The sequence below is a fragment of the Sphaeramia orbicularis genome, chromosome 9 (assembly GCF_902148855.1).
Source record: "Sphaeramia orbicularis chromosome 9, fSphaOr1.1, whole genome shotgun sequence".
NCBI classification, from domain to species: Eukaryota; Metazoa; Chordata; class Actinopteri; order Kurtiformes; family Apogonidae; genus Sphaeramia; species Sphaeramia orbicularis.
In genome coordinates, this window is record NC_043965.1 from 32,968,047 (window position 1) to 32,994,046 (window position 26,000).

General features: G+C 39.5%; 1 protein-coding gene across 2 annotated transcripts in view; it reads right to left on the reverse strand.

Annotated features, from left to right (window-relative positions):
• The window catches only part of dtx1 (deltex 1, E3 ubiquitin ligase), a 54,015-nt gene that overhangs the window by 27,425 nt on the left and 590 nt on the right, over positions 1–26,000 (reverse strand). For both annotated transcript variants that reach the window (XM_030143460.1, XM_030143459.1), the window contains exon 2: positions 25,135–25,745. In XM_030143460.1, the coding sequence (XP_029999320.1) occupies positions 25,135–25,393 (259 nt within the window). In that variant the 5' untranslated portion in view covers positions 25,394–25,745. The remainder of the gene's footprint in view (positions 1–25,134; positions 25,746–26,000) is intronic.

Below are 26,000 nucleotides of genomic sequence, written 5' to 3' on the forward strand. Positions count from 1 at the left end.
GATATGAGTTTGTAGATGTGTGTAAACAATGAGCTTCATACTTAATTCGGTGACTGATAGAGTCTGTGGAAACTTTGCATTGATTCCTTGGTGGGTATGACGTATGATTGTTTACTTGCAAATGCACTCTCTTTTGTTTTTGTTTATTGTTATATACTTGTTGTGAAGCACACTGAGTCTGCCTTGTGCATGAAATGTGCTCTATAAATAAAGTTGAACTGAATTGAATTGAATAGATGTGGTAGCCAAAAAATCATTGTATAAGTCAGTGTATAAAATAAATTTGACAATGATTCTTGCCTATATTTCTTTTTTGAAAAATCTTCAAAACCACAATACAAAATACAAAAATATGTATTACAGAATTCTAAACATTGCTCTCTCATGCAGATGTGTACAGGTTTTTAATCGCAGACTTTGTGAGGTCATAAGTTTATATGTCACACATGAGTCGCATGGGAAGTTTTGTTCACAACTTCCAGCCCACTCACTGACACTCTGTCGTAATTTACAGTTAAAAACCTGCCTGTGCCAAAAAGCTGGGTCTGAGTCGTTGATGTTCTCTATATGACCCTTACAGCTCTTCCTGACAGGAAACCAAGCGAGAGTGGCCACTTCCTGTCCGACCCAGTGTCTTTGGCAGCCATCTTTCCCGTCCCCTCTCACATCCCTTATCCTCCCTCCCATGATGTCCTCCAGCTGTCCTTACCCGACACCACTGTGGTTCCCCTCGGGTGAGCTGTAGCGATGTGATGTATTGCCGCATCAGGTCTCTCAGTGGGACTCTAACCCCACTGTCACGCGAGGCCAGGTGGGTTCAGGGTGAGCTTGGCCGCGCTTTCACATCTTCGCTGAGGGGGAAACTTCCCGCAGTGTGTGCACCGTATGAAGCCATGCCAGTCTTGTTCTTTAATGGGTCTATTTTCCTCCAGAAGTAAAGTGTGCATCGCTCTTTAAATTGAAGGACATGCAACATTAAAGTCCAACAACCTGAGATTCCTTCAGGGAACAAACCTAGACAAGTCATACTTTGTAGTTTTTCTTTTGGTTGATGCTTTCATCAGAAGTGAAGCAAATATGGCCTGGAGATGTAATTATAACTTCAAAACAGTCATTCAGACTTCTTAAACATATCATTAATTTTGCATGTATGAAGTCCAAAAAGTGATTTACATTTGCTTCATTTAATTAGTCAATTAATTCATAGGAAAAAGACCAAAATGAAACTGTGGCTTTGACATTGAGGGACCTGATCTACTTCTACTATGATAATCTCAGGAGTGAACCAGTTTCAGTCTGCACAATGAGCATGAAATCTAATCTGAAGATGTCATTTGGGTTAGTGTTTCTTTTACACTAAGAACTACACAGTACAGACAGACTGATAATCAGACATTACCAAATACTGCACTCAACATTCAGCAGTTTAACATCATCATTAACCCATTTTTTAATCCAACATTCAGTAAAAATATTTACCAGAAATGAGTGCTTTAAAGCAGCATATGACATTTGTCACCAATTTTCCTTCAAATCTGTGAAACCCAAGTCATAACCTAAGTATGATGAATGATGAATCCAATAGTCTTTCCGTGATTACGCACCTGAATCACTTCCCTCATGGTGAACAACTTTGAAGTGTACTCCACCACAAGCCATCTGTTTGTATACATACCAAACCCAAACCCAAACCAAACCATCACTCAGGTCTTTTTGGAATTCCACGCAGACGCAGCAGCAAGAAGCAATGGATCAGTTTCCCTGTTTGTTGCTGTTGCAGCCATACTGCGGCTGTGTGGAATTCCAATTCCCACAATGCACTTTGCAACAAAATTTCCGAAAAGGCTCTAGTGACATTTTGGTTTGGTATGTAAACAAATGGACTGATTGTGATGGAGTACACTTTGAAGTTGTTCACTGTGAAGGAAGTGATTCAGGTGCGTAATCACAGAAAGACTAACAGACTTGTGATACCTTGGCTGTCACTCAGGTTTTACAGATTTGATGAAAAATTGGTGACAAATGTCATTCGCTGCTTTAAAGAAAACTGTAATAAACAGTGATGTGCCAACCTGGAATTTAACAATAAAATTCCAGTTTTGGGATGAAAAAGTGATTTTATTGTGTACACACTGTAAACTAGTATCACTGTACCAAGTATCAATTACTTATTTTAATGATGTTTTCATTGTTAGACTTGCTTTGATATGATACTAAATTGTGTAGGAATTAAACCATCTACCCATGTTAGTTTTTTTACTTTTGGTTATTGCCAATGATGAAATGTTTGAATGTCTTGTTTTGTTTTTGTGATATTTATTGGTGCATGAACTAAATGTTGCACTTACATTTTGTCATTTATTGTCAGTTGCTGTCAACAATATTTGAGTGTTTTGCTTATTTTTGTGTGAATCCTTAGAAAAATATTTGTTACAATGGTAGTAGCTAATGGGGAATCCAAAACAAACAAGTAAATAAATACAATAGTTGAATTAAAAATGTGCTAATTTGCTATAACTGGCAACCAATGTCCTGTTCACAGACTGATCACATGAATAGACTATATAAGACATAGAAGGAAGTGATGCCGACTGTTGTTTTCTGAAGTGTCTTTTGAAGGCAAGAGTTATAGTTTTGACCAATTTCTATGTTGACTCTTTGGAAAAGTGACAATTTTTGGTAGATCTGGCGGAGTGCAAGGGTTGATGGGTAAACTAATGATAAATACCAGTTCATTTATGCTGCATTTCCACTACGTGGCACCGGCTCGGCTCAACTTGACTCAACTTGGCCTTTTTGCATTTCCATTACGAAAAAGGACCTGGAATCTGGTATCCGATACTAGTTTTTTGGTATCACCTCCGCCAAGGTTCCAAGACTGGGGAACAGATACTAAAATGTGACGTGTGAACACTGCAGACCACTGATTGGTCAGACAGTCATCTCTGTGACCCGCCGTTTTACAAAAACAGATGCGGAAGTTTACAGTAAATATAGCGGTAGGTTAATCCACATGATGACAGCCTGTAAAACTACACCATTCGGTCAGGAGATTCCGTCTTTGGTGGCCGATGTAAAAATTCAGCATGAATTTGATGAGACAACACACAACAAGTGAGTTTATCAGCGACTCTCTGAGCAGACGACACAGAAGTAATGCACCGCATTGCTATGACGTCCAGGTACTGTAAAGTTGGTAGTATCCTGTAATGGAAACGGTCTTCAGGAATAGTATCTGGTACCTGAGTCGAGTCGAGCCGGTTCCATGTAGTGGAAACGCGGCATTAGTATAACTTACTAACCATAACTACAGTCAAGATGCCTGGAAAAAAAAAAAAATTCAATAAACAAAGCTCTGAAAGCCCTATAGATCAATGATTTAAAGATGAACACTTACTAGAGCGACCAAATAACATAAATGAGACCATAAGGAAGAGTGTTTTTCAATGGAAGCCAGGAGTCCTTTATCCTGACTTTATTTTGTAGCTGTCCTTGTCTGTTGTCAAGAGTAATAGTCTATTAACACTGAAATGAGAAAAATACATCTATTTCCTAGCACTTATTTATAATCGCTCCAGTTCAGTGTGAAAACTGACAAGAAATATTGTTGAAATACTATTAAGTTGTATTTGATTTGACTTGACGGTCAGCTAAAAGCTTCAAGTTTGTGTTGTGTTGACGTTATTCTAAAAGATAACAAGATTTTCTAATGTACCGCATCTGTAAAAGTGATTCTTAATACCTGAGCTCTATCAGCCCGGTATAAGTGCTGAAAAAGCACACACCAAATACTAAAGTCACCCAGAAATGAAGTAATACAAACTCAGTGCTTTGAAACTGGCAGTGACCTACACCTGTGATGTGTTATTACAGGTAAGACCGGCCTGTCTCCTGAACAGCTGCTGCAAAATGCACGACATTCAAGCTTTGTTGTCACAGAAACACTAAGGAAAGGTTTTGTTGTCATGGAAGCTGTCCCTAACGCTCAGGGGAGAAGGAGGAGGAGGGGGAGGGGGGTTGCCCATATGTGAACGTTTCTACTACTGCTTTTCCCTGAGCAGAGCACCAGCAGAGTCAATTCCTCCTCCGCTCGCTCATCTCATCTGCTGCTGACGCCAGCTTTCCCCTCGCTCTGTACCGTCTCTCCTGGCTCCTCACCAACACTGTCTCGCTGAGCCATTCTTCACATTTTCCACTCTGTCACTCACTGGACCACATCCTGCTCTCATGCAACGCTCCGCTCTTGGACGGAGAGTAGAAATCTGTGTCATTGAATTAGAGCCTGCATCACCTTGTAGTTAATGCTCTCCCTCACGCTGCTGCTTTGGGAGGAAAGGCAGATGAGAGGCACCCAGATCAAGCTCTATAATACATCCTTATAATTGACAAGCTTCTCCAATTTCCCCTGGGCGGTGTTGAGCCTATTAAAACATAGTGCTACATTTTTCCTTTTAACTACAGGAGAAGAGAGGCCAGTAACAGGTCCGGCATCATATAGCATAATGCTGTCTAAAAGGTATTTAAAGCCTGCTAATCTATGGTCTCTGCCTGAAAACTAGCAGAACTCTGTCCGAAAAAGGACGCTTGCTTGTACACTAGAGAAAACCCCTCATGTAAACAATGCCTTTTCATTATTGTTAATATTACATTTGTGCCTATGTTTCAAGTAAAATACAAACACAGACAAAAACATGGACACATTTTAATGATAAAGAAACCACTATAAAACAGACAATAAATGACTCTTCAATTCTTGTATTCTTCTAATTCCTCAGTCACTTTTAAATGATAAATAAACCAGTATAAAACAGGCAATAAATGACTCTTTTTAATCATTGCATTCTTTTAATTCCTCAGTCACATTTAAATGATAAAGAAACCACTATTTAACAGACTATAAATGGTCATTATCAGTTCTTGTATTTATTCTATTACTCATCTAGTCTATGAAAATAGCCAAAAAATACCCACTGCATGCTCTCACAGCCCGAGTTGCCATCTAAAGGCATTTATTTTTAATTTGAATGAATGAATGAATGAATGAATGAATGAATGAATGAATGAATGAATGTTTATTTCAGTTAAATACAAGATACAAAACACACACATATAAAAAAGACAACAAAACAAAACACCTACATATTAAAAAAGAAACAAACAAGCATAAAATTAACACATTTTGTAACTGAAAAAGGAAGAAGCTGAAGCCGGAGGCTTATTTCTGCTTCTCCTAATTTACAGTGATATAAAGAGAAAAGCAGTGTCAAGTTCCAATTTTAAGATTATATAATCAGTAATCTACATACACTAAAAACAACTACAATTATGAGCATATTTTTAAGAAGACATGGAGGTGAACGTAATGAGCAGATCCCAGTCCTGTGTCTGGGGGTCTGAATGTCCTTAAGCCATTTTGTCAAATTAGATTTTAACTGTTTAAAAAGTAAAACTAATGCACTTCCACATCACAGCTCCTTGGACTGAAAAGTAGCCTTCAAACTTTTCAAACTTCTATTTCAGCACTCTAAAAACTTCTTCTTACTTCTCCTCTCACTGACAGTAAAAAAAACTCTAGTGTTTCATTCCAGACTCACTAATGTCCAACAGCACTCACCAATCATGCACAGAAACATTTATCACCAAGGATGGAGATGTCAATCTCTAGATACATTCCAGCTGCAGAGATGCGACCACAGCCTGCAACACAACTCCTTTTTCATGTGGCTTTGTTACTTGAACAAGGCTCAGTAAAGCACACATTTGCTCTGTTTCTATTCTCACTTACCAGAAAACATGTTATTTTTGCTGTAACAGGCTACAGATCCCTCATGCTTCAGGGAAACATAGAAAACTGCAATCAAAAATTACATGTGAATGGAAAGGGCATGCTACAACATTTTACATCAGAAGAATTATCAGAGGTATACAGTCGCAGAAAAAATTATTAGACCTTTAAAAGTCATCAAAAACAATGGTTATGCAGTCAAGTACTAACTCCTGTGTGTGTCATGTGACTATAACAGACAGAAAAGAAAACATGGAATGCCTAAAAGCACTGTTTTTAACAGTACAATGCCATAGTTATTCATTTAAGAACTTAAGTCATTTTGGTTATTATCAAGAAAACCATGGAAAATGGCTAGAAATCAGCTCTGAAATTAAACTCTTATGAGCTTTTTTTGTTATCATTATATTTGTCCAAACAAATGTACCTTTAGTTGTACCAGGCATTAAAACGAATAAGAAGTTGAAAAAAAACAAGGGTGGTCTAATCATTTTTTCCACGACTGTACATGGCAAATTCTTTGCTTCCTCCTATGATTATTTTTTTCCCACTACATAAACATTAACTGCTGAAAAAAGCAGCGTTCATTACATTTTACTCTTCATCAAGTTTTGTTCAAACAAAACACCCTCTGAGCTGTAACCAACCGAAGATCAGTGCAGGAATAAACCATTAATTATCATTATACAGCCTTTATAATACCCTACACATAAATAGCAAACGTGATGAATATGCTAATAAATTTCACAGTATGGCGGAAATAAAATAATGAAGCGTGTTTGATGTTTTCAAATAAAACCCAGAGCCAGCTTGAAAAAAAGTTCTTTCATCTCCCAAAAAAAGGCCTTCACAAACAATAACCCGAGATGAATATTAGAGATGATGAAGAGACTTCAGCATCACAGACAGAGAAAACATCTGGCTCAAATCAGGGAGTATGAAAATAATAAGAAATGAACTTTTAAATGCTTGTACCACTGAGGATAGATATAAATCCTCTTTTTCCGTTGTCATACCTGTACATCAAAGTCGAAAAGATCTGTAAGAGCATTATCTGCTCATTAACGAATACCCAGAGATCAGAGACCATAATAATGAGGATGACAGTCTAGCATTAAGCTGGTTTAACAGTATTATACATTACAATATCTTAGCTCCCCTGCTCCTTTCTCACAAAAATCACACATTAAAGCTCATTTTCTATACTGAGATGACACTTTCATTTCCCCAGAATGCAGTTCTTTATAATGAGCTACAGTGGTGAATAGCAACTTGGATTCCCTTATGCGTCCTTGTCTCTTTGTCTGCAAATGTGATGGATGAACAAAAGCCGAGGAGCTTCTGCCGGTGGGGAGGAGAGAGGGAGGAAAGAGGAGGATGGGAAGAGGGTTGAAAGGGAACGAATGGAAAAACCATAAAGAGAGGACAGAGTTGGAGAGAAGGGAAGAAAGTATGCTGGTAGAGGTATGGAAATCAGTCAAATTAAAGATGCACTGTGATATAGACAGCATAACCAAATGTAGAGCCCAGTGAATACTCAGTCACATGTCTACTTTTTAAGATTTTCTTTTAGTGCTGTTTATACTGACTGTTTGTTGTTGTGGTTTGGTGTAGACTTTTGGATGCAACTTTTAAATAAAATGCAGCTCAGATGCACCAAACTACATGTGTTTAAAGGGGTTATCTGTAGTATTAATAGTCCAAACCATCAACAGCAGGAGGATGTTTTGTACCAGAACACATTTAGTGCTACGAAAACCACCAGTGAACCAATGTTATGTATCCACACACTGTATCACCCACTGAATACAGTTAAAAGGTCATTATTTACCGCTACGCACACCTGCACTTATGGTATTTGCAAGATTTCTCCCTCAAAAACCCCCCAAAAAACTCATTGCTGGTTATTTTGACAGTTGGTCAAAATAACACTGTGTTTTAGAATCTTCACAAGCAGCATCAGCTGATAGTTTACATTATAGCACTGTTAGTTTAGCTCTGTTTTTAGACAGAAAACAATAAAACCACAAATTATCTCAATTTTCTGTATGGTTTGTGTTGTCAGTAGCTGCACTAAAGATCACTTTGCAATCATTCAAACAAGATCTGAAGTGTCACAATCTAGTCTGAATCACAAATCAACAAATGGCGAACTTATCAAACATCGTCATATAACCTCGAGAAACTTTATATCTTCTAAAACTTCGTAATCTCACCAGTAGAGAAGAAACGCTGGGGTGCTTAACAGTGCTTCGAGCTTTTATCCCTCTGCACTTACTTTGACTCTATAAGTTAGTTCATAGGGGTTCTTGTCGCATCTTGCTACTTTCTGATGTTAGGTGTTAAGTTTCATCGCTACAGCAGACCAGCAGAGTGACTCACTACTCCCTCTAGTGGTCACTAATCTGTTAGTGTATGTGGATGCAGTCTCTAAAATCCAACACATAGGCATCTTCGGCATAACTTCAGGACTCTTTATTCTAAACACTCTAATAACACTTTTAGTCCATATTTTAAAGGTGCTGTATGTAAGAATTATGTTCCAAGTAATCATAAAACGGCCCTGACTGTTACCAGACATTAAGGAATCATGTTCATTTCAAATACTGATATCACTGACAGCAGTAGTCCAGCCAGAATACTTGCATTTGAAAAGCTAATAGTCAGCCCCTAAATAATGTTTATGTTGTCATTGTGTGTTTTGGTCTGATGCTCCACCCATCACCTATCTCCTAATCACCAAGTCAGTAGTGCTTCAGCATCCAGGTTGCCAGTTCCCACTGAGCTGCAGCTGGAACATTTCAGACCATAAATGTCTGATGTTACTAAACCTAAAAGGCCTCTTATTATTCCCAAATACGTTATGACAAAGTGAGAAACAAAACAAGGACATGTATAGGAGATGCTTTTGAAAAGTGGAGACCGAATTTGAAGACTGACGCCGGTTCTCCTGTGGTCTTTTCCCCAGCTCTCAGTGGCTCTTACTGTGTGGTGAGACTGTGGGGCCGGGCCGCGACGTTTTCTCCTGGGCCGAGCCGCAGTGTTTTCTCCCGGGCCGAGAAGAGACCACAGTCTGTCCCCAGAAGAAAACACAGCGGCCCAGTCCCGGGAGAAGAGACTGTGGCCGGGTGAAAAGACTGGTCCCGGTATAAGTATCGGTTTAGGACTCGTCGCCTGCCATGGTAGCTCCTTGTAGTAGATGTTCATGCTGGATCTGGCAACCCCTTGTCTGGGGGGAGGGGATACCAAAATACTACAGTATTTTGAATGTGACTGCAGCACCAATTTTGGCCACAATCCTACATTCGACTCCTTTAATAGTTTATAGGAGGAATATCACATTGAGCTTCTTTACTTGATGAGAAAGAAGCCATGTGCAAACTGGCCAAAGAAGATTCAGAGCTCTAGTAAAAGGGGGTAGAAAAAAATACAGTAGTAAAAAAGAAAAAAAAAAACATCAGAAGTTAGGGCTGGATGAAAGATGGGAGAGGTAAAAAGAGATTGAAGATGGTGGGTGTGGACAGAGATGAAAGGCGGCCTGAAGGAGGGGAGCAGTGAGAAGTGAAGGAATGATTATGTAGGGAGGGAGGTGAGATCCAAGGAAGCATGTGATGAGGGGAGGTTTTCTGCCAAAGAACAATAAAAAGAAGGATGTCTCACTTCGGTCCAACCTTAGAAAGTGAACACTGCAGTAAAACAGGCCCCACTAATACAGTTTTTGCTGCCAGCAAGACAAAGTGGTGAGGAAAAGTGGCTTAACTCCCTGCGCACCCGTTCCTCAGGCCTTTCAACTCTCCAAAACTCTCCCATATCCCGGCCCAGGGAGCTGGCCGGTTATGGAGCACTTGTGCAGCGTTTGCATTTACTAGAGTAACAAAAAACGAAAGAACAGGAAAAAAAAAAAATCTCAAGAAAATGAAGTTACAGTCCTGTCTACCTGCCAGATCCTGTACTGCAGTGAAGCAACAGACCCTGAAACAACCCTCTTACTCTGGATGTCGTGACTGTCCTCAGCTGATGAGTTTAAGCTCTGCCAAGGGTGTTCTCTGACTCACATTGTGCATGTGCAGGTAATAGCTGACGCACATGTATGTGTATATCTGTGTATGCATGTGTGTGTGTGTGGTGCACGCTCCTGCATGTGTCTCACTGCACGACTGCCTCCACTTCACACCACTTCAGGCTCATCAAGTCCAGCAGGAACCTTGTTAGCATGTCAGTGCCGCGCCATCACGTCAGTAACATGCACAAACACACAAAAATACACAGCTGCTTCACAGGACACAGGACGTCGAGCAGCGTCAGGAGTACAGTGTTCTGAGGAGTCACTTTCACACTTTGCAAAACAACAATGCAAGCTGACTTTTCATGCCATGATGGAAAAACAGTCTATCAATAAAACAAAACTGCAAAAAAAGATTTCCTTGATGCTGCTTTTGTCAACTTTCTTCCTCAAATATGATATTTGTTTACTATCTGCTGAACTACAGAGCCTTATTATTTTATCACAGACAGCTGCCAACTTTCGACTTCTTTTTCCTGGATGTTACAGAGCATTTTTAAACAGAAGTGCCGAGAAAAATGGTGCAAGATATCAAATAAATAAAACTTCAAGCTGAAAATTAAACAACAGCCATTACAGGAAGACAAATTCCCTCTGCCTCCACAAAAGTTGTACTGGTTGGTGATGTTACTTTAACTGACAGTAGACGAGTCCAGTTTCTGAAAATAGCACCTTGAATCAGTTAAGAACATCTACTGCATATAAGACAGATGGACAACAAGCAGAATAGAAAGAGGAACCACTTCAACACACAGCTGACACATTATGGGAAAATTCTGAAAAGTCATACTCCAGTTATACGGAAACAAAATGACACAGACGGAAAACATGATGATTGTTGTGATTCACTCAAGTACCTGTAAAATTGCTGACACTAATCAATATTTCAAAATGAATACACATCTACTATTATGCAATATTGTATTCAGCCACCAAAGAATTAGTAATAACTAATTTATGCCATAAAGTAACCCTTTATTGGGTAAGTGACTATTTTTGGTCATTTCCACACATTACAAGACAGTGACAGCAACAGTTACAGTGAGGACAGTGAGGCAACAATCTCAGGTCCAATGTGGTCTCCAGGGTCTGTAAGGTCCACCTCTGCATGAACAGTGAGTGTACCTGCTTTGTTAGGTACCATGAAGTAATGGTACTAATGTAAGGAATGATGTTCAAAAGGGATAATGTGGATGTGGACAGGTGTCTGGATCAGCACTTATGTTGTTCTAATGTTCTAAAAGTGATGTTCTAATGTTCTACAACACATGTTCCTAGTACCTTACATTTGTTTTTTATATATAATTCTTGGGTTTTTTGTGAGGAACCAAATATGGTAACTTCATTGACCTTTTTTCTACATGATAAAAATTTTAGAAAAATATCATAAAATAATAAAGTCTTGTTATGTCCTCAAATAACAGAGTAAGGTTGAAATTTTGAATTTCACAGTATTTCTATGAGTGCCCTATAAAGGGTTAAATAACTAGCCACAAATACAGTTTAAAGCATTTCTTTTTCCACTACATCTAATTATTCAGGAGTATTTAATGATATCAATTCATGTCTAAATAAGTAATATCACAAGGCAGGAGATCAGCATACATACATATATAAAACTTTTTTTTTTTTACTGCATGAATGTTTATATTTTAATTTACTTTGTGCATAATCTTTGACCTTTTTATTGTTTGCTGGTTGTTTTACATTTTATAACGTAATGGCAGGTTGAAAGTTGTCTCATGAACTGAAAGGTGACAAGTATCATTTAATTTAACTACATTTTTATAATAGCTATAGTTAAGAATTATTTCATTATATCGTGAGTATAATTTTATGAGGTTGTTATGCAAATCTCTGCTGTTTTATTTAATGATATTAAATAGAATTGGTCATTTACGTTTTTGCATTTTTGTCATAATACAGCATGTAGTGTACATATGATTAATGCTATATCTTGACATGAAAATTCAGGAACATGGTTGATATGGAAACTACCAATGCATTACTATGAATGATTACAAAAGAATCACAAAGCCATGCAGCTGACCTTGCACCTGATCAGACTACATCTGTCCTCCTGCCACATAACACAAGATAAGTGGCGCAAACCCACACATACAAATCCACACCCTGAACATGGTGCAGTATTTATCCATGACAATACAATATTTCATGTCAGCCATCACACCAGTACAACTGTGCAACAGTGAAACCTTTTGACGTACTCAGCAGAAGGATGATGGATAGATATAACACGTCAGGAGAGACTTTGAGGAATAAGCTCATGCAATTCTCCAACAGATGACCTCTACATACCTCTACATGTAACACTAACTGCTACATAACCTAACACTGCACAGTTGTTAAGCACTGCACATAACAAACAAAGCATTACAAGCAACCAAGATATTTTGTGGGAAAAAAAGAGGAAGAGGTTTTAATATATTGCATATCCACCACTAATGTACTTATTGTCTGAATATTAACCTTGAGCACATGATCCAAAAGTGTCATTATAAGCTACAAAATAAGTTCACAAATAACAATATCAGTTTCTAACATGTGACACTATAGCATTAAGGCTGTTCATGGGAGGCACAGGAAAATGCTGCTCAGATTATTACATTTGACAAATAAAAGGAGTCTGACTCATTGAGATGAACAGCATGCAGTAAATGAGTTTGCTGAGACAGGCTTTTATAACCCACTTCATGGCTGTCAGACGCAGTCAGGTCTTATCACAGGAAACGTCTGGCTACATTAAAGCAGACTGTCACTGTGCCAGTCTACACCGGTCAGCTTTCATCAGCACTGAAATGAACACGGTGTGAGAAAGGTCAGAGGGCATCAGACCATCGCACAGGGGAGAGGATTTTTTAATATATCAAAGGAAGAGATTTACCAAGCACACTGTCTCTTAGGTATGTAATAATTTTAAGGTTTTTTTTTTAATATAAGAATCTTTTCCCTGCTGAATCACAAGTGTAATCAACTCTCCTCTGTGTTAATACTGCAAAATTAATGATGAGATGAGACACTTTTTAAAATATTAATAGCTCATCTTAATAGCTCCTGCATTTGCACACTTTACCTAAATTTGACTGCTACCTGTGTAACCAGGGATGGAGTACATTTACTCAACTCATGCTTGTTGAGGCTAAATGTCAGAGGCGTGAATAAAATCAGGGTCGTGTCCCCATGGTTAAAAGATTCATCAATCTCAACATCTGAACACAAGTCCAGCTTTACCAACCTACAGGTCAGTACAGGTCAAAGCCAGTAGAGAAACTCATTTCACACAAATCCACTTGCTTAGAGGTCATCAGCTCTGCAGCAGTAAAGAACAAGGAACTGGAAACTGCTGAAATATGAATGATGCCGTCAGGGGATTCTGTGTCCTAGAGGCCGACCCCTGCTTTTACTCGCTCTGATATCGTATCATAACCAAAGCTTGTTTACAGGGTGGTATAAGTGCAGGCAGATACTGAAGCTCAATGCTCTTGAGGTTTTAATAGCTGCAAGAAATGTGCATAATTTATATGGAACTATATGATGAAAAAGTGATTTATTACATTCTGGGAAGGCTTAATCACTCTAGGATAGATAAGGGTCAACTCTGAAATTCAATTTATGTTGCTGATAGGAGCCAGAAGTAGTAGGAATATGGGTTTAAAGTGATGCACACGGTCCAAAATATACTGTACTGCACATACAAGAATGTTGGATGATTCACAGAGGCAGTGAATGTATTTATATTGTGACTACATGGGCACACTGTGAACACAGCAAGTAGAAAAAAATAAAATACACAAGTAGTTTAAGAACACTGGAGACTTTTCCTCACCGGTGTTAACCACAGACTAAAAGTATGACCAAACAGCTGCCCTGTGAGTGTTTGATACTTAAAAGTGTGTGTGCCAACGCTGACAAATTGAGTGCTGATCTTTCACATCCGACTCCTGTTCTGTGTATTCAAGCAACAGTCCCATTTTCCCACCTGTTGAGAGGTTAGTGCAAATATTCAACATCTGGGAATATGTTTCAGACAGATCCTTGGAGTAAACATTTGATCTGATGCAGCTGTCCTACTGCTACATCCAGGTTAACTCCACTCTGTCTCTGCAGATGAATATAGTTATTTTTTAATCGTCCATCATACAGTGAGGTCTAACACAGTTTTTTTGTGAAAATCCTGTGCTTTTTATAGTTCATCAGGAAGGATTTTTCATTTTTGATACACTGAGCAAATCAAAGTTACTTCAACTTGTTCTGCTTTTGCTGACTGTACTGAGCTGCTGAAGACATGATGGGCAATAATGGTGACTGGGCACCTTTGTGGTATAGTGTGTTGTGCTTTATCATTATCTGGCTCTCGAGTCTGGCTTGCTGGAAGTACTCTGCTGGAACAAAAGTGAAGATTTCCATCTCATCAGTATCAGGACTGTCATTCTCCTTTCTTCTGCTATCTGAGTGTTATCACTTTGAAAGTCCCTCTCACAAAGACAAACCTCCGAGCTGCAACAACACCCTGGAAATGGCACGTTTTGACAAAGATGCGTATCTTTTTATGTGTTATCTTCTTTTGTAGGGACCCAGTCATTTTAATACAATGACACCTTTCCTCATGTGCACATGTTCCACCAAAACAACCTCTCTCCTGAGATTATTTTGCAGTATTTTGCACCTAGCACCACCCAACAGCTGGCCAAACAACCCTGATAACTTTTACTCCCATCCTAGAATGATAGCGGAGGGTATCAGACCTACCCACAGCGCTGGCTAATTAAGTGTGAAGACAGATCTGGCTTTTGAGACTACTGGTTGTCATAAACTGTGAAAAGAGCCCCTTTTTTTTGACTCCTTCCTACAAGTGCATTGCAATAATCTGCATGTCCATCAACAAATACGTTCAATGCACCCTGGACTTCATCGAATGTACACCGGGTACAAAAGAAATTCAGTGGATTTTAGCAGATTTTAATACATTTCCATGAACTTAGAAGTGTGATAGTAACACAAAACACACAGACTACCAGGAATTATTTAACCCAGGTAAATAAATTCCTGGTAATAAAAGTTTCTGTGAATGTTAGTGGAAAAGAGGCGAAAGAATTTGTTACTGAATAAATGTCAGGCTTTCATAAAACTACATAACCAATCAGTGAAAGACTATTTTGAACAGGATGTTATAGATTTCATAGCTTAATAATATGTTGATAATCAATGTCTATCATTATGTTTTGTTTTGTTTTTTTATACTTTCTTGATTCTATTTCCTCAGTTATAAAAAATGCGTATTTCCCTAATCACTGTATCACTACGTGTCCTGCAATGTGAAGAACACACTGCACAATTCAACCTTGCTGTTGTAACTTTTTCTCTTTCGTCTTTAACAAATGTCTAAATGCATTCAATAACAAAGTAGAAGCTACTGCCATTTGAGTCCGATAAGAATTCACCTCAAGGCACTGCTGATATAAATCCTCCAGGCTTTACAAGCTGCCATTAATAATGAAATACTGAAGCAAGTGATGGTGTGTGAGGCATTCCACTGAGGAGCAACACCTGGCTTGTTTTATTCAGTGCACAGGCCACTGCAGGATGTTCCTCATACTGAACAGTCCCAGGACTTGGACTCTCACCAGGACCCATGATTTAGAAGCACTTACAGGTGACACGAAAAAGAAGGAGAGAGGGCGAGGCTGAGGGAGTCCCACATTGACATTCCACTGGGCGCCCAGGCTGCAAACAATCAAAGTAAGTGATTGTTTTCGTACATGTGGAAAGAGGTATTTCAACCTGTTATGCGCACGCGTGTGCTCGTGTCACAGTAATTCCTCCTCTTTTCTTCATTCCACACAGCCTGTGACTGCGCATTCGCAAACATCCAACGCTATACAAAAACTCAATAATGTATACATTGATGTGAAACAGAAAAAAGCATCAAATCCTCTCATTCGAAAAGCTCAGGCTGGTGAATCATAGCCATTTTCATATGATAAACAGGGTGCTTTGTCAGCAGGAACAATGTAGATATGCTACATAGGAACGTATAGCAAATTATCTTAGACAACGTGTGCCTAAAACGTGAAAATTGTGTGTGTGTGTGTGTGTGTGTGTGTGTGTGTGTGTGTGTGTGTGTGTGTGTGTGTGTGTGTGTGTGTATGTGTGTGTGTGTTTTCAGATCTTTTTTGTCCATTACAGTAGCTTACACTGGAACAATGACGACTGTCTTAGCACTAAGATGCTTTTGAGAAAGTCATTCCAGTTCCGGCTTTTGCGATTTGTCATGCTACCACTGAGCTAAAGTCGACTAAGAGTTCATTTTTGCAGAATGTGTGGAAATGTTGTAAACAGAACAAAAAGTCCTGCACTGTGTTTTGCGGTCTCTGAGACTGATCAAGGCAACTCTGAGTTTGGTTCGTTGCAAACTCTGACAGCCCAAGTTGCGTCAGCACAGCTCTGGTCTCAGTCAAACGATGCTTTCTGTAAGTGTTAAATCAGACTCTCCTGTAGATGAAAGCCACCCCAGTTGTTGCAACAGGAACACTCTGTCCCTTTTCAACATGACAGCTACCAAACACATGGTTTGAACAGTGAGTTATAAAGTCAAGATTATTCAAGATGAAAAACAAAACCTCCTGCACAGGCTGTTATACTGTACTCTGTATGTGTGAGGTCAAAAAGCGGATGAGAGGATACTCAGAGCAGACCAGGAGATAGTTAACGCCAGGAGTCTTGGGACGATACTTCATTATTATTCCAGCAGCACTAGCCATATGTGCAGACAACAGCCTCCGATGTGAGCGACCTCCCAGACTGGCCCGATAAGCAAGTGGCGCACAGAGCAGCTTTAAAGCTGCTTCTCTGATGAAGTAGTAAGATATCCACTTTACAAGTTAAAAGTGGTGACTCACTGGATCAGAAGTTAAAAGGAGATGTGGAAAGACGTGTCTGCTAACCAATGCCGGAGGCTGCCAGAAGCTTCACAGCCTGCTCACCACCGTAAAGCAATAAGGATGTCGACAGAGGAGACAGAGCACTACGACTCTGGGAACAAGGTCACAGTAATCGGACTGTATGTAACTGCTGGAAGCAACAACTTGCACAAAGCAGAGGGTTTATTAAACATTGGTGACTTAAATCAGTGTGACTGATCAATTAACAGACAAAAAATGACAAGCAACTTATAGTATAAGGTCTAATATGAAGAAAATGGCCTGATAGTTGCTAATTCCTGTTTCACATGGTTCACACAGTCATCTCCTTATTACAATTATTTGCTCTAATTGTAATTATGTTGACATGCATCTCCATTCTCTTGAATAAAAACTGCTGGATGAAGAGTGAACAGAATATTTTATCACATTATTTGATACTATTTGATATTTGTCTAAAACTCTTTTAATGGCGCCATCACTGAGACCCTTTACTTTAATTGGTACCTGTCACCATCAGTAATTTCACTGTCACTAATTTTTTTTATATTTCAGAAACTGGCTTTGTACATGTATTTCAGCTTTTCTATGTGCAATGTTTATTTTCAAGGCCTAAAATTACAAACAGAAATGTACTTCTTTTATGTGTTCCAGTGTTCTTCATCTTCACTAAGGGTATTGTATGTGTATTATTAACTACAGTTAGGCTAAACTATACCAGTGGCGTAAAAAGACAATTAAATTGCTGTTTCTATTTGCTACATTTTGTAGATAAAATGACTGATGGGATAATCAACAAAGGGCAGATTAAGTTGGGATTGATGGAGACCATCAGGAGGGCTCAGATTGGAAACTTCACAGTAACAAGACAAAAAGCAGTGTGCCTCTGTGTGAGAGTGAAAGAGCAGGGATTTGTGCACAGCTGAGGGTCTTTCCAATGTTATTATCCCCCCCTCCTCCCTGACTGTCACTTTCCATCAGGAAAACGCTCCACCTCTCCCTCTGTTCCTCTTCTCTCTTCACCTCTGTCAGCCCCCCCTCCTCCGATCCCTTTCCTGTCTCCATCCAAGTGGAATTCAGCCAGCTGGTTCTGGCTACAGCGGACCCCTGAGTACACCTTAGCTCCGCTTCGGTTCTGTTAAAGACCTTCTCTGATTAATTATGCTAATTACAAAAAGCTTTACGAGAAAAATAGGACTTGGGAATTATGTCATGTATGTTCATTTTCAGTCCATTTAAATGAGGATGAGGTCAGGTTGAGGTTTGTCTATGGAGGCTCATAAAGCAGCATGTTCCTTGTTTTACAAAAGCAAACATCATTTTTACAGTGTATAAATAAACAGCATAAATATATGTACAGAACTTCATTCTCACAGTATCACAGTCAGGAAACCAGGCTTTGCTACTGATGTATATGTGTTGTAAATTACTGATGCACACAAATGCAACAGGCACGCATTATTTTTGTGTCTTGTTGTCTTTAAATGTATAGTTTATCGGTTTTAGGCACCAGTCTTTGTTCATTCTACTTTATTCTGACGCAAGTGGGATTTCACAGTAAGAGCTGATGCATGCAGCACCTGACCTTTAGCACGTACTAGCGGGAATCCTTTTTACAGCTTCCTCCCACAGACCACCAAAACAGTTCCCACACACAGTTACTACATATGAAACTACATAAAAAAGCAAAAGCACACTGTGTCTTGTTTGACAATATATAGCATGTTCTAGTCTCACCAAGATTACAGACAGAGAACATTTCAACTAAACTTATCCCAAAACAAACATGAGACCATCTCATGACCATCTTTTTTCTACTGTTACTTTTCCCCATAGTCAATCAGAAAGGGTTTTTTTTCCTGTAAAAAAAAAAAAAAAAACAAAGGGGGGAAAAAAGGAAATAAGTCTAGAGAAGAAGTGGTTTCTCACACTGATGCAACCAAAACAAACAAAGCCCTATTCCAGCAACACAGCAGCCAACAGCTGCTGATAGGGTTATCGCTGCAGTCACACATGGGCCATCTCACAACACTGAGCACCGAGCTACTCTAATGGCCAACAATCACAAACGCCACAGATGCAGACACTGAAAGCACATTACATGCTGCAGTTTTCATTTTAAAGCAGTGCTGAAATTTGGATTTCTCTAACTTGTCAAGACAGAAAAGACAGTCTATAATAAACTGGAAGCTTTTGTATATAGTTTTCTATTTTCGGGATGAACCTTCTTTTAGGACAAGTCTGTGGAAACATGGAATCTGTGGAAGATTTTCAGAGTCAACGCTGTGAGGAGAGGAACTGTCAACTTCAATACTGTATATCGTCTAAACACTGACAGAGGATGTATTTTTTATACTTGTTCAGCAACTCAAATACTGTTGTTTACAACAGTTTCAGCTGTCTATAGTTTTACAACATTCAGCATGTGGGAACCATCATGGTGTTATGTTGTTAATCCATGTGAAAACTGGTACAAGCTGTAGCAGACTTTCTTAGTGTCATGCCAATGTATCTCAGATTTCCAAAACATGTTGTTCTGCTTTTCTGTCTATTTTCAATAACTGCTATGCTGTGTTTCGCCAACACTGTACAAAGGACGGAAGCTTAGACTGCTGTCTCTTTAGTGGCATTGGTGACAAATGAGAAGACTAAAAACTCACAGCAACAAGTAGTGTTGTATCCATAGAAACGCTGCACATAATAATGTTAACATGAAGTAACACACGGGGATGCTACTAAACGATCACTAACAGCGGAGTCCCCTGCCCTAGTTAACTGCTCATGTGTTCTGGAAATTTCAGCGATATTACCAACTATTCTTAGTGCACGCCTACACAAATATTGCACCAATCAAATTAGCGGTACTAACACTGTCATTTGCTTCCAAAAATTAATCAAACACTACTTTTTTTTTTCTTTTCTTCTCTATAATTATAACAATTATTCTAAAATTCAGATGTTCTGATTGACTTTTACTTGTAGTATTTGGTTATATTAACTTTTGCTTTTGTTGAATAAGCTTTTGAGAAACTAATCATGTTTAGCTCTGTCAGTGAAACTAGAAATGCTGTCTAAACATATTTATCCTCACAAAAATCAATACGTTTATCTCCTTTGGTATGTATTTTACTCCAGTGTGCTTCAATTACAGCTAAAAAGTAAACGCATTCTCCAGTTATATAACAGTGTCACATTTCACACGTGTGCTCGCTGGCCTCTCTGCCATGCGCCACCTCTCTATCATAAAAGAAAATATAGAAAAGATAAATGCTTAAAAGCCAGATGGTAGAACCCATAGCTGCAGTGAAAAATCCATCAGAAAGGCCACTAGTACTGGTATATGATGGAAATGGCAGATAAGCCCATGTGTTTTGCTATGGGAGTGGGTGTAGTGAAAGGGGATCAGTCCACAGCAGTGTTTAGAGGTTCAAACACCCCTCTGGGGAGGAGAACAGATCGATCCTCCTTGGCCAAGAGCCAATCCTCTCCCTGCCTTCAGCCACATATTCAGCCACACTATATATAAGCCTCTAAGCCTTTGCTCAGACTGTATATACAAAGCACTGGGGTTCAGGATTTCGCCACAGCTGGGTATTCTGCAGCAGAAGTGTATTAAGATGAACTTCAACTTTTTGAGCCAGTCACACGTGTTTGGACTATTTTCCACTGAAAAGAGCTCTTCTATATGGTCTGTGGTGTGTGCATTATCGTCATGATACTCTGATTAGAGGGAGCCATGGAGTCGCTGTGTCATTAGTCACAGCAACTTTGCCTAGTTTTTACCCACAGGAGCTCCTCCCAAAACCCACTGGAGAGCAGGGCTCCCCTAAAGGGCCTGGAGGACCATAACACAAACACCACAGCTACCACAGCTGGCAGACTGCACCTTCACATACTCACTTACTCAGTCTCATGTATACATCAAAACAAGGAACACCAAGACTGCTCAAGTCCCTTTCCTGCTCTTGCCAAACAACAGCCTCAGAGGACAAAAAAAAAACACTGGCTCTGCGACAAAATGGGTTTCCCCAAAGGGACACTCCAGAAGCTGCAACAGAGCAAGTGGCTGCGTCTGACCTGCTCAGCTTCAAAAATAGCAAACATCCCCTGTCAAACACATGCATCACAAACCACAATAAAGCAAGCTCTTTATGAAAGCATTTCTGAAACATCAAAAACAGCGACCTGGAAGCTAAGCCTCATGGGAGCTTAGATCGATGCTTGCGGCTTGGCAGAGGCTCGCTCCTGTTTGGGGACATGAAGACAGAACGCAGTGGGATACGATGATACCTACCATGCATCAACAGACAAATGTGCATCGTTTCATATCATCATTTGAGATTTATATGTGATTTTGTAACTCATTTCAAACATGTGGGAAGACAGAAAACTCAATCAATCAATCAATCAATAAACACAACTATTATATTATGGTCTATCAAGTCATAAATCACACTCCTTTCTGCAGTTTTCTTTTTGCTTTTAGAGCATTTTTCCATGTTGATGCTGGCAGGAAAATGGCATGAATGTCACACAAACAAACATGTAGGAGATTGAACATGACAAAGAATGTGGTTATTTAAAGTATGACTACTCAAAAACAGTCTTTTGTTTTTATGTTTTTGTGTTAAGATGTTTTTTTTTGTTTGATGGAGGTTCTGAATAAAAGATAAAATAATGAAACATGTAGAAGTGCGGTATACTTAATGTCTGAAGTGAACTTACAGAACATTTCCTGTATTATAATTTACACATGTTGCCATAAATTGCACATTGGCAGACAGAATATTTTGGCCACATTGCCCACCCATACAGAGGAAGATGAGGAGGACGAGGACAGGCAGTGGGTGTCCAGGATGCTGTCTGTCAGGACCTGCTGTGACAGGTTTATCCCAGCTGAGGAGGGGGGGAAATAACACACCAAATGGCACAAAGAGGAGCGATAAACGTCAGACCTGGACTCTGCACCATGGTAATGGCTGACAAACAGCTCAGCGGCTCATCTTGCAGCCAGTAAAAGCTAGACACATGTGCTGTCCTGTGTTATGTTCTCTCAGGGGGAAACACTAACAGGAGCAGCAGAAATCCAGTCAGCTCCTAATACTACTGTTTGTCTGCCAGATAAAGCATGTCCAGTGTAGAAGAATAACATTTTAAAGACAGAACCTGAAGTGAAACAACACACACCACCAGTAAATGATCAACAGTTTCAACAAAGAGTGGTAATAATTTCCTATATGTTGTTTTTTTCCATTTCGCCAAGTGTTTGTGATCTAAAAAATGTAATAGAATGTGCGTGTTAGACTTTTACAAATTTACTGCACAGCGTTCACAAAACAACAAAAACAAGTTGCTGCTTGAAGTTACCACAATGTTTTATGTTTGTTGCTATATAGACAAGTAAACTGCAATCCTTCAGTGCCTCAAACCAAAGAATTTATAACTCAGATGAGGCTGGAACACCCAGTGGTAGATGGACTCTTAAACAAACACACATGTGGAGCAACAAAAGCATGAATAAACAACTACAACTGTTGATTAAACCCACAGGGATGAGTTCTCCTTTGGAATATTTAGTATGTTTCACCATTTTAGTCCGTATTGAAGATGTTAGTTACTCTATTGACGTTATAAATTAAGGTGTTTATTCTGTAGGTGCTTCTATGAAACTGGTCCCTAAAAGCAGGACAGAGGCGCTGAAAAATTCTAACCAGATGTACACTAATGCTGTGAAACAAGTTTGGAAGCACTTTGGGTCCATTTTAAAAATAAATATTTACTGAGATAAAAGAGAAACTATACTTCAGATAAAACACATTTTTGTATTATTTTTAAACAAGAATCTGCATGTAACACGGTAAAAAGGACACGGAAATTACGTGCTACTATTTTTTTAAATGTCTTTTTATTTTCTCACAGGTACATTTTGGGAATCAAACTAATTATGCAAGGCAGAGTGTTTCACAAAAATGACCACTGCTGCAAAATCACCCACGATTTCTATGTGTTTAAATGGGCAGGTTCTACATGTAACATGAGTGGACACGATGGGTTACACACGAAACCTGGAATGAGACTGCTGATTCCTGAAAAACCTGCATGTCTGGGTTAGAAAAACCACTAGGATCATCAAATTTGACACAGTGTTTTTATTTATAACTGTATATAAGACCATTTCAAGTCATGTTTTCAAGATAAAATGCACTGACACTAGGTAGCTTTTCATGTCCCAATTTTGGTCCTATTTTTGGCCCAAAAATTTTATTAAAAATTCATTAATTTCAGGATGACTCAGAGCAAGAGTATAATTTTTTTGCATTTATCTGAGGTCATCGTTAGGTACATCCTAGGGGGAAATATGTCTGAATTTGTCTTTTATTATTGGGTCTAAAAAGCTGGTAAAGTGCCAGATACCAAAATGAATCCAGTTTCATAGAAGCACCCCTGTATGATTAGCAAATAGCTGATTGTGGCTGATGGATGGTGGATTCATACACAGTGAGGTCACCTTCTCTACATCACACAGAGGTTCCTCTACTGATGTTACGTAATGCCTCTGACTAGGAGAACAGTCTCTGAGTTAAAATGAATCTTTCCCTTTCCATGTTTCAGCTTCTCAACGAGGTGATTACACATTGTTTTTCACCATCTGCCATTTGATTTATAACTGACTCCAGTACAGTGAAATAATAGTTGTATGTCATAATTCAGAGAGCTCAGACTTGTCCAAGGCTCGCTCTCAGCAGATGTCTAAAACCTCCCCCGTATCTGTGTTTGAAACACTAGGACAGCAGGCAGGTGAATCCACACACAGAGACACAGACACAGAGAGTGGGTTGAGTCTTATTGGCGAACAGGAAAACATCTGGTCATGTTTAAAAAGGGAGCAGCGATCAGATCATAGAATCAGACTCAGCGGATCAATGAATTTAACATTACAGTAAACACTGTGTGGTACGACATTCTGTAAGCTTATTATTGTCAATGCATCCCCTGATCATGGTAATGTTTGTTCCATACACTGCTATGAATAAAAGAACTAATAATGGAGGAAAAACATGTGCTTTTATAACTGCAAATTTTAATCTATAATCTGTTGTAATCTGTGGACTGATATACAGAGATAACATGGCTGAAACCAGCAGCAGGGTCTTTTACACTGGTCTTTATGTACATTTAAATCACTATCCGCTCTGAATATAATATTTACAACTGAATAATAACACGCCTTATGAACACAGTAAGTGGGATTTAGTAAGGATCACTACACTGAGCTGAGCGGAGAACTCATTTGTCTGATGAATGCACAGACTCTTGAACGTGGTGACCTTTGGCAAGGTCATGGCATTCCAACAGCTGCATAAACACACTCCTGTATGAATAAATTATCGCTCATCTGTGTTTTTTCTGCTCTGTTGTTGTAACACCTCGGAGCTCAACCTGTGGCTCATCATCCGTGCTAGTCCCAAAGCGGTCAAGTCATCAAGAACTCGCATTTATTCCCCCGAAAGTTACATAACATTTGTGAGGCAACCACATCAAGGCCATCTTAGCTCATTCCAGTCTAAGAGGATATTAGGTCTATGCATTGGTAAGACTCTAGTGATGAAGAAGCTATGAGTTATATTGTGATATTGTGATACTGTGAGTGGGGAATTGCAATTTCCCAAAACAAAACACACCTAGTTATGCATAAAATTTGAGTAAAAATAAGTTTTGTCAAATGAATTAAGATTTGAATGGACCACTGTCATGCAATGTTACATGTTTATTAAAAGGTGTAAAAGTATAATAATAATAATAATAATAATAATAATAATAATAATAATAATAGATTAGATTTATATAGCACTTTTCTAAGAACGCACACTCAAAGCGCGTACAGAGGATCCATTATTCATTCGCTCTCACATTCACACTGTGGTAGTGGTAAACTACATTTGTATCCTGGGGCAGACTGACGGAAGCGTGGCTGCCAATTCACGCCGACAACCCCTCCGACCACCATCGAACATTCATACACATTCATACACCAGTGTGAGTAGCAGCACTGGAGGCAAGGAGGGTGAAGTGTCTTGCCCAAGGACACAACAGCACATGGACTGAGCGGGATTCGAACCGCCAACCCTTCAGTTATTGGACAACCCGCTCTACCATCTGAGCCACGGCCGCCCCAAAAGTATCACAATACCGTATCTGTATTATCTTATTCCCATAGAGGATGTGAAATTATTTGTGGTAACAAAACAGAACCTAAAGTTTCCATGTAACTTCTCACACACTCAGATCCACATCATGCCGCTACGACTTGTGTTTTCACATCCACGGTATCTGTTGCATCTTACCTGTGTCCTGCCGAAACTGGTGCATGGACTGCAGGTCAATGATGTAAGGAGAGAGCTGACCATCCACCTGCCCCAGAACCACGGTTCCTCTGGCGTCCCCCTTCAGGACATTCTCAATATGGTGGCAAACTGCTGCACTGTAGGGCCTCCAGCGCCCATGTTCATTCAGCCACTCCCAGACCACCACCCTGGCCAGGTTCTGAGGAGGGTACCCCAGACCATTGACGGGCACCAGCAACCCTGATCCAGGACGAGCCATCTCCTTTGTGGTGTCTGTAGTTCAGCTGCTGGCTTTGTCCTGGACTAGAACACCACTGCAACTCTGCCAGTCAACTGACACACTGAAGCATTGTTTATTAGCGCTGAACAGAAAAGCTTGAATCAGCTGTTACTAAGGCGGTCCACAGTTATCTCATGCTGATTTTCAAGCAAGAGATATTGCCAGAGTCATCGTCTAGAGGTACTGACTGGCTTCTGGTGCTTTGATCAGCCTCGGTCCCTCTTGTGTGTTGTGTTTGAAGTGGCAGATGTTGATATTTTGCAGCTGAATCAGGCTTCGTCTTCCACAGCCAATCACAGCAGATCAGCAGCAGGTAGACAGGACACACACTCTATGGAAAAAGACAAGAAACAGACAAGAAAGACACATGTGAGCATCCCATGAGTTATTCCTCACCAGATACACAAACCCACTCTAGTGTTTTCTTATATAGTCACATCATCTCTTCTTCTGTTTACTTTAAATGTGGAGACAAAAATCCCACACCAGCCTTAGAGAAGATGTTTCAGCAGCAGTGTGCACAAAACAGCCATATGCTACGGGATGTAATAATCCGGACGCAATCTCACTCGATGTAGAAAGCTGT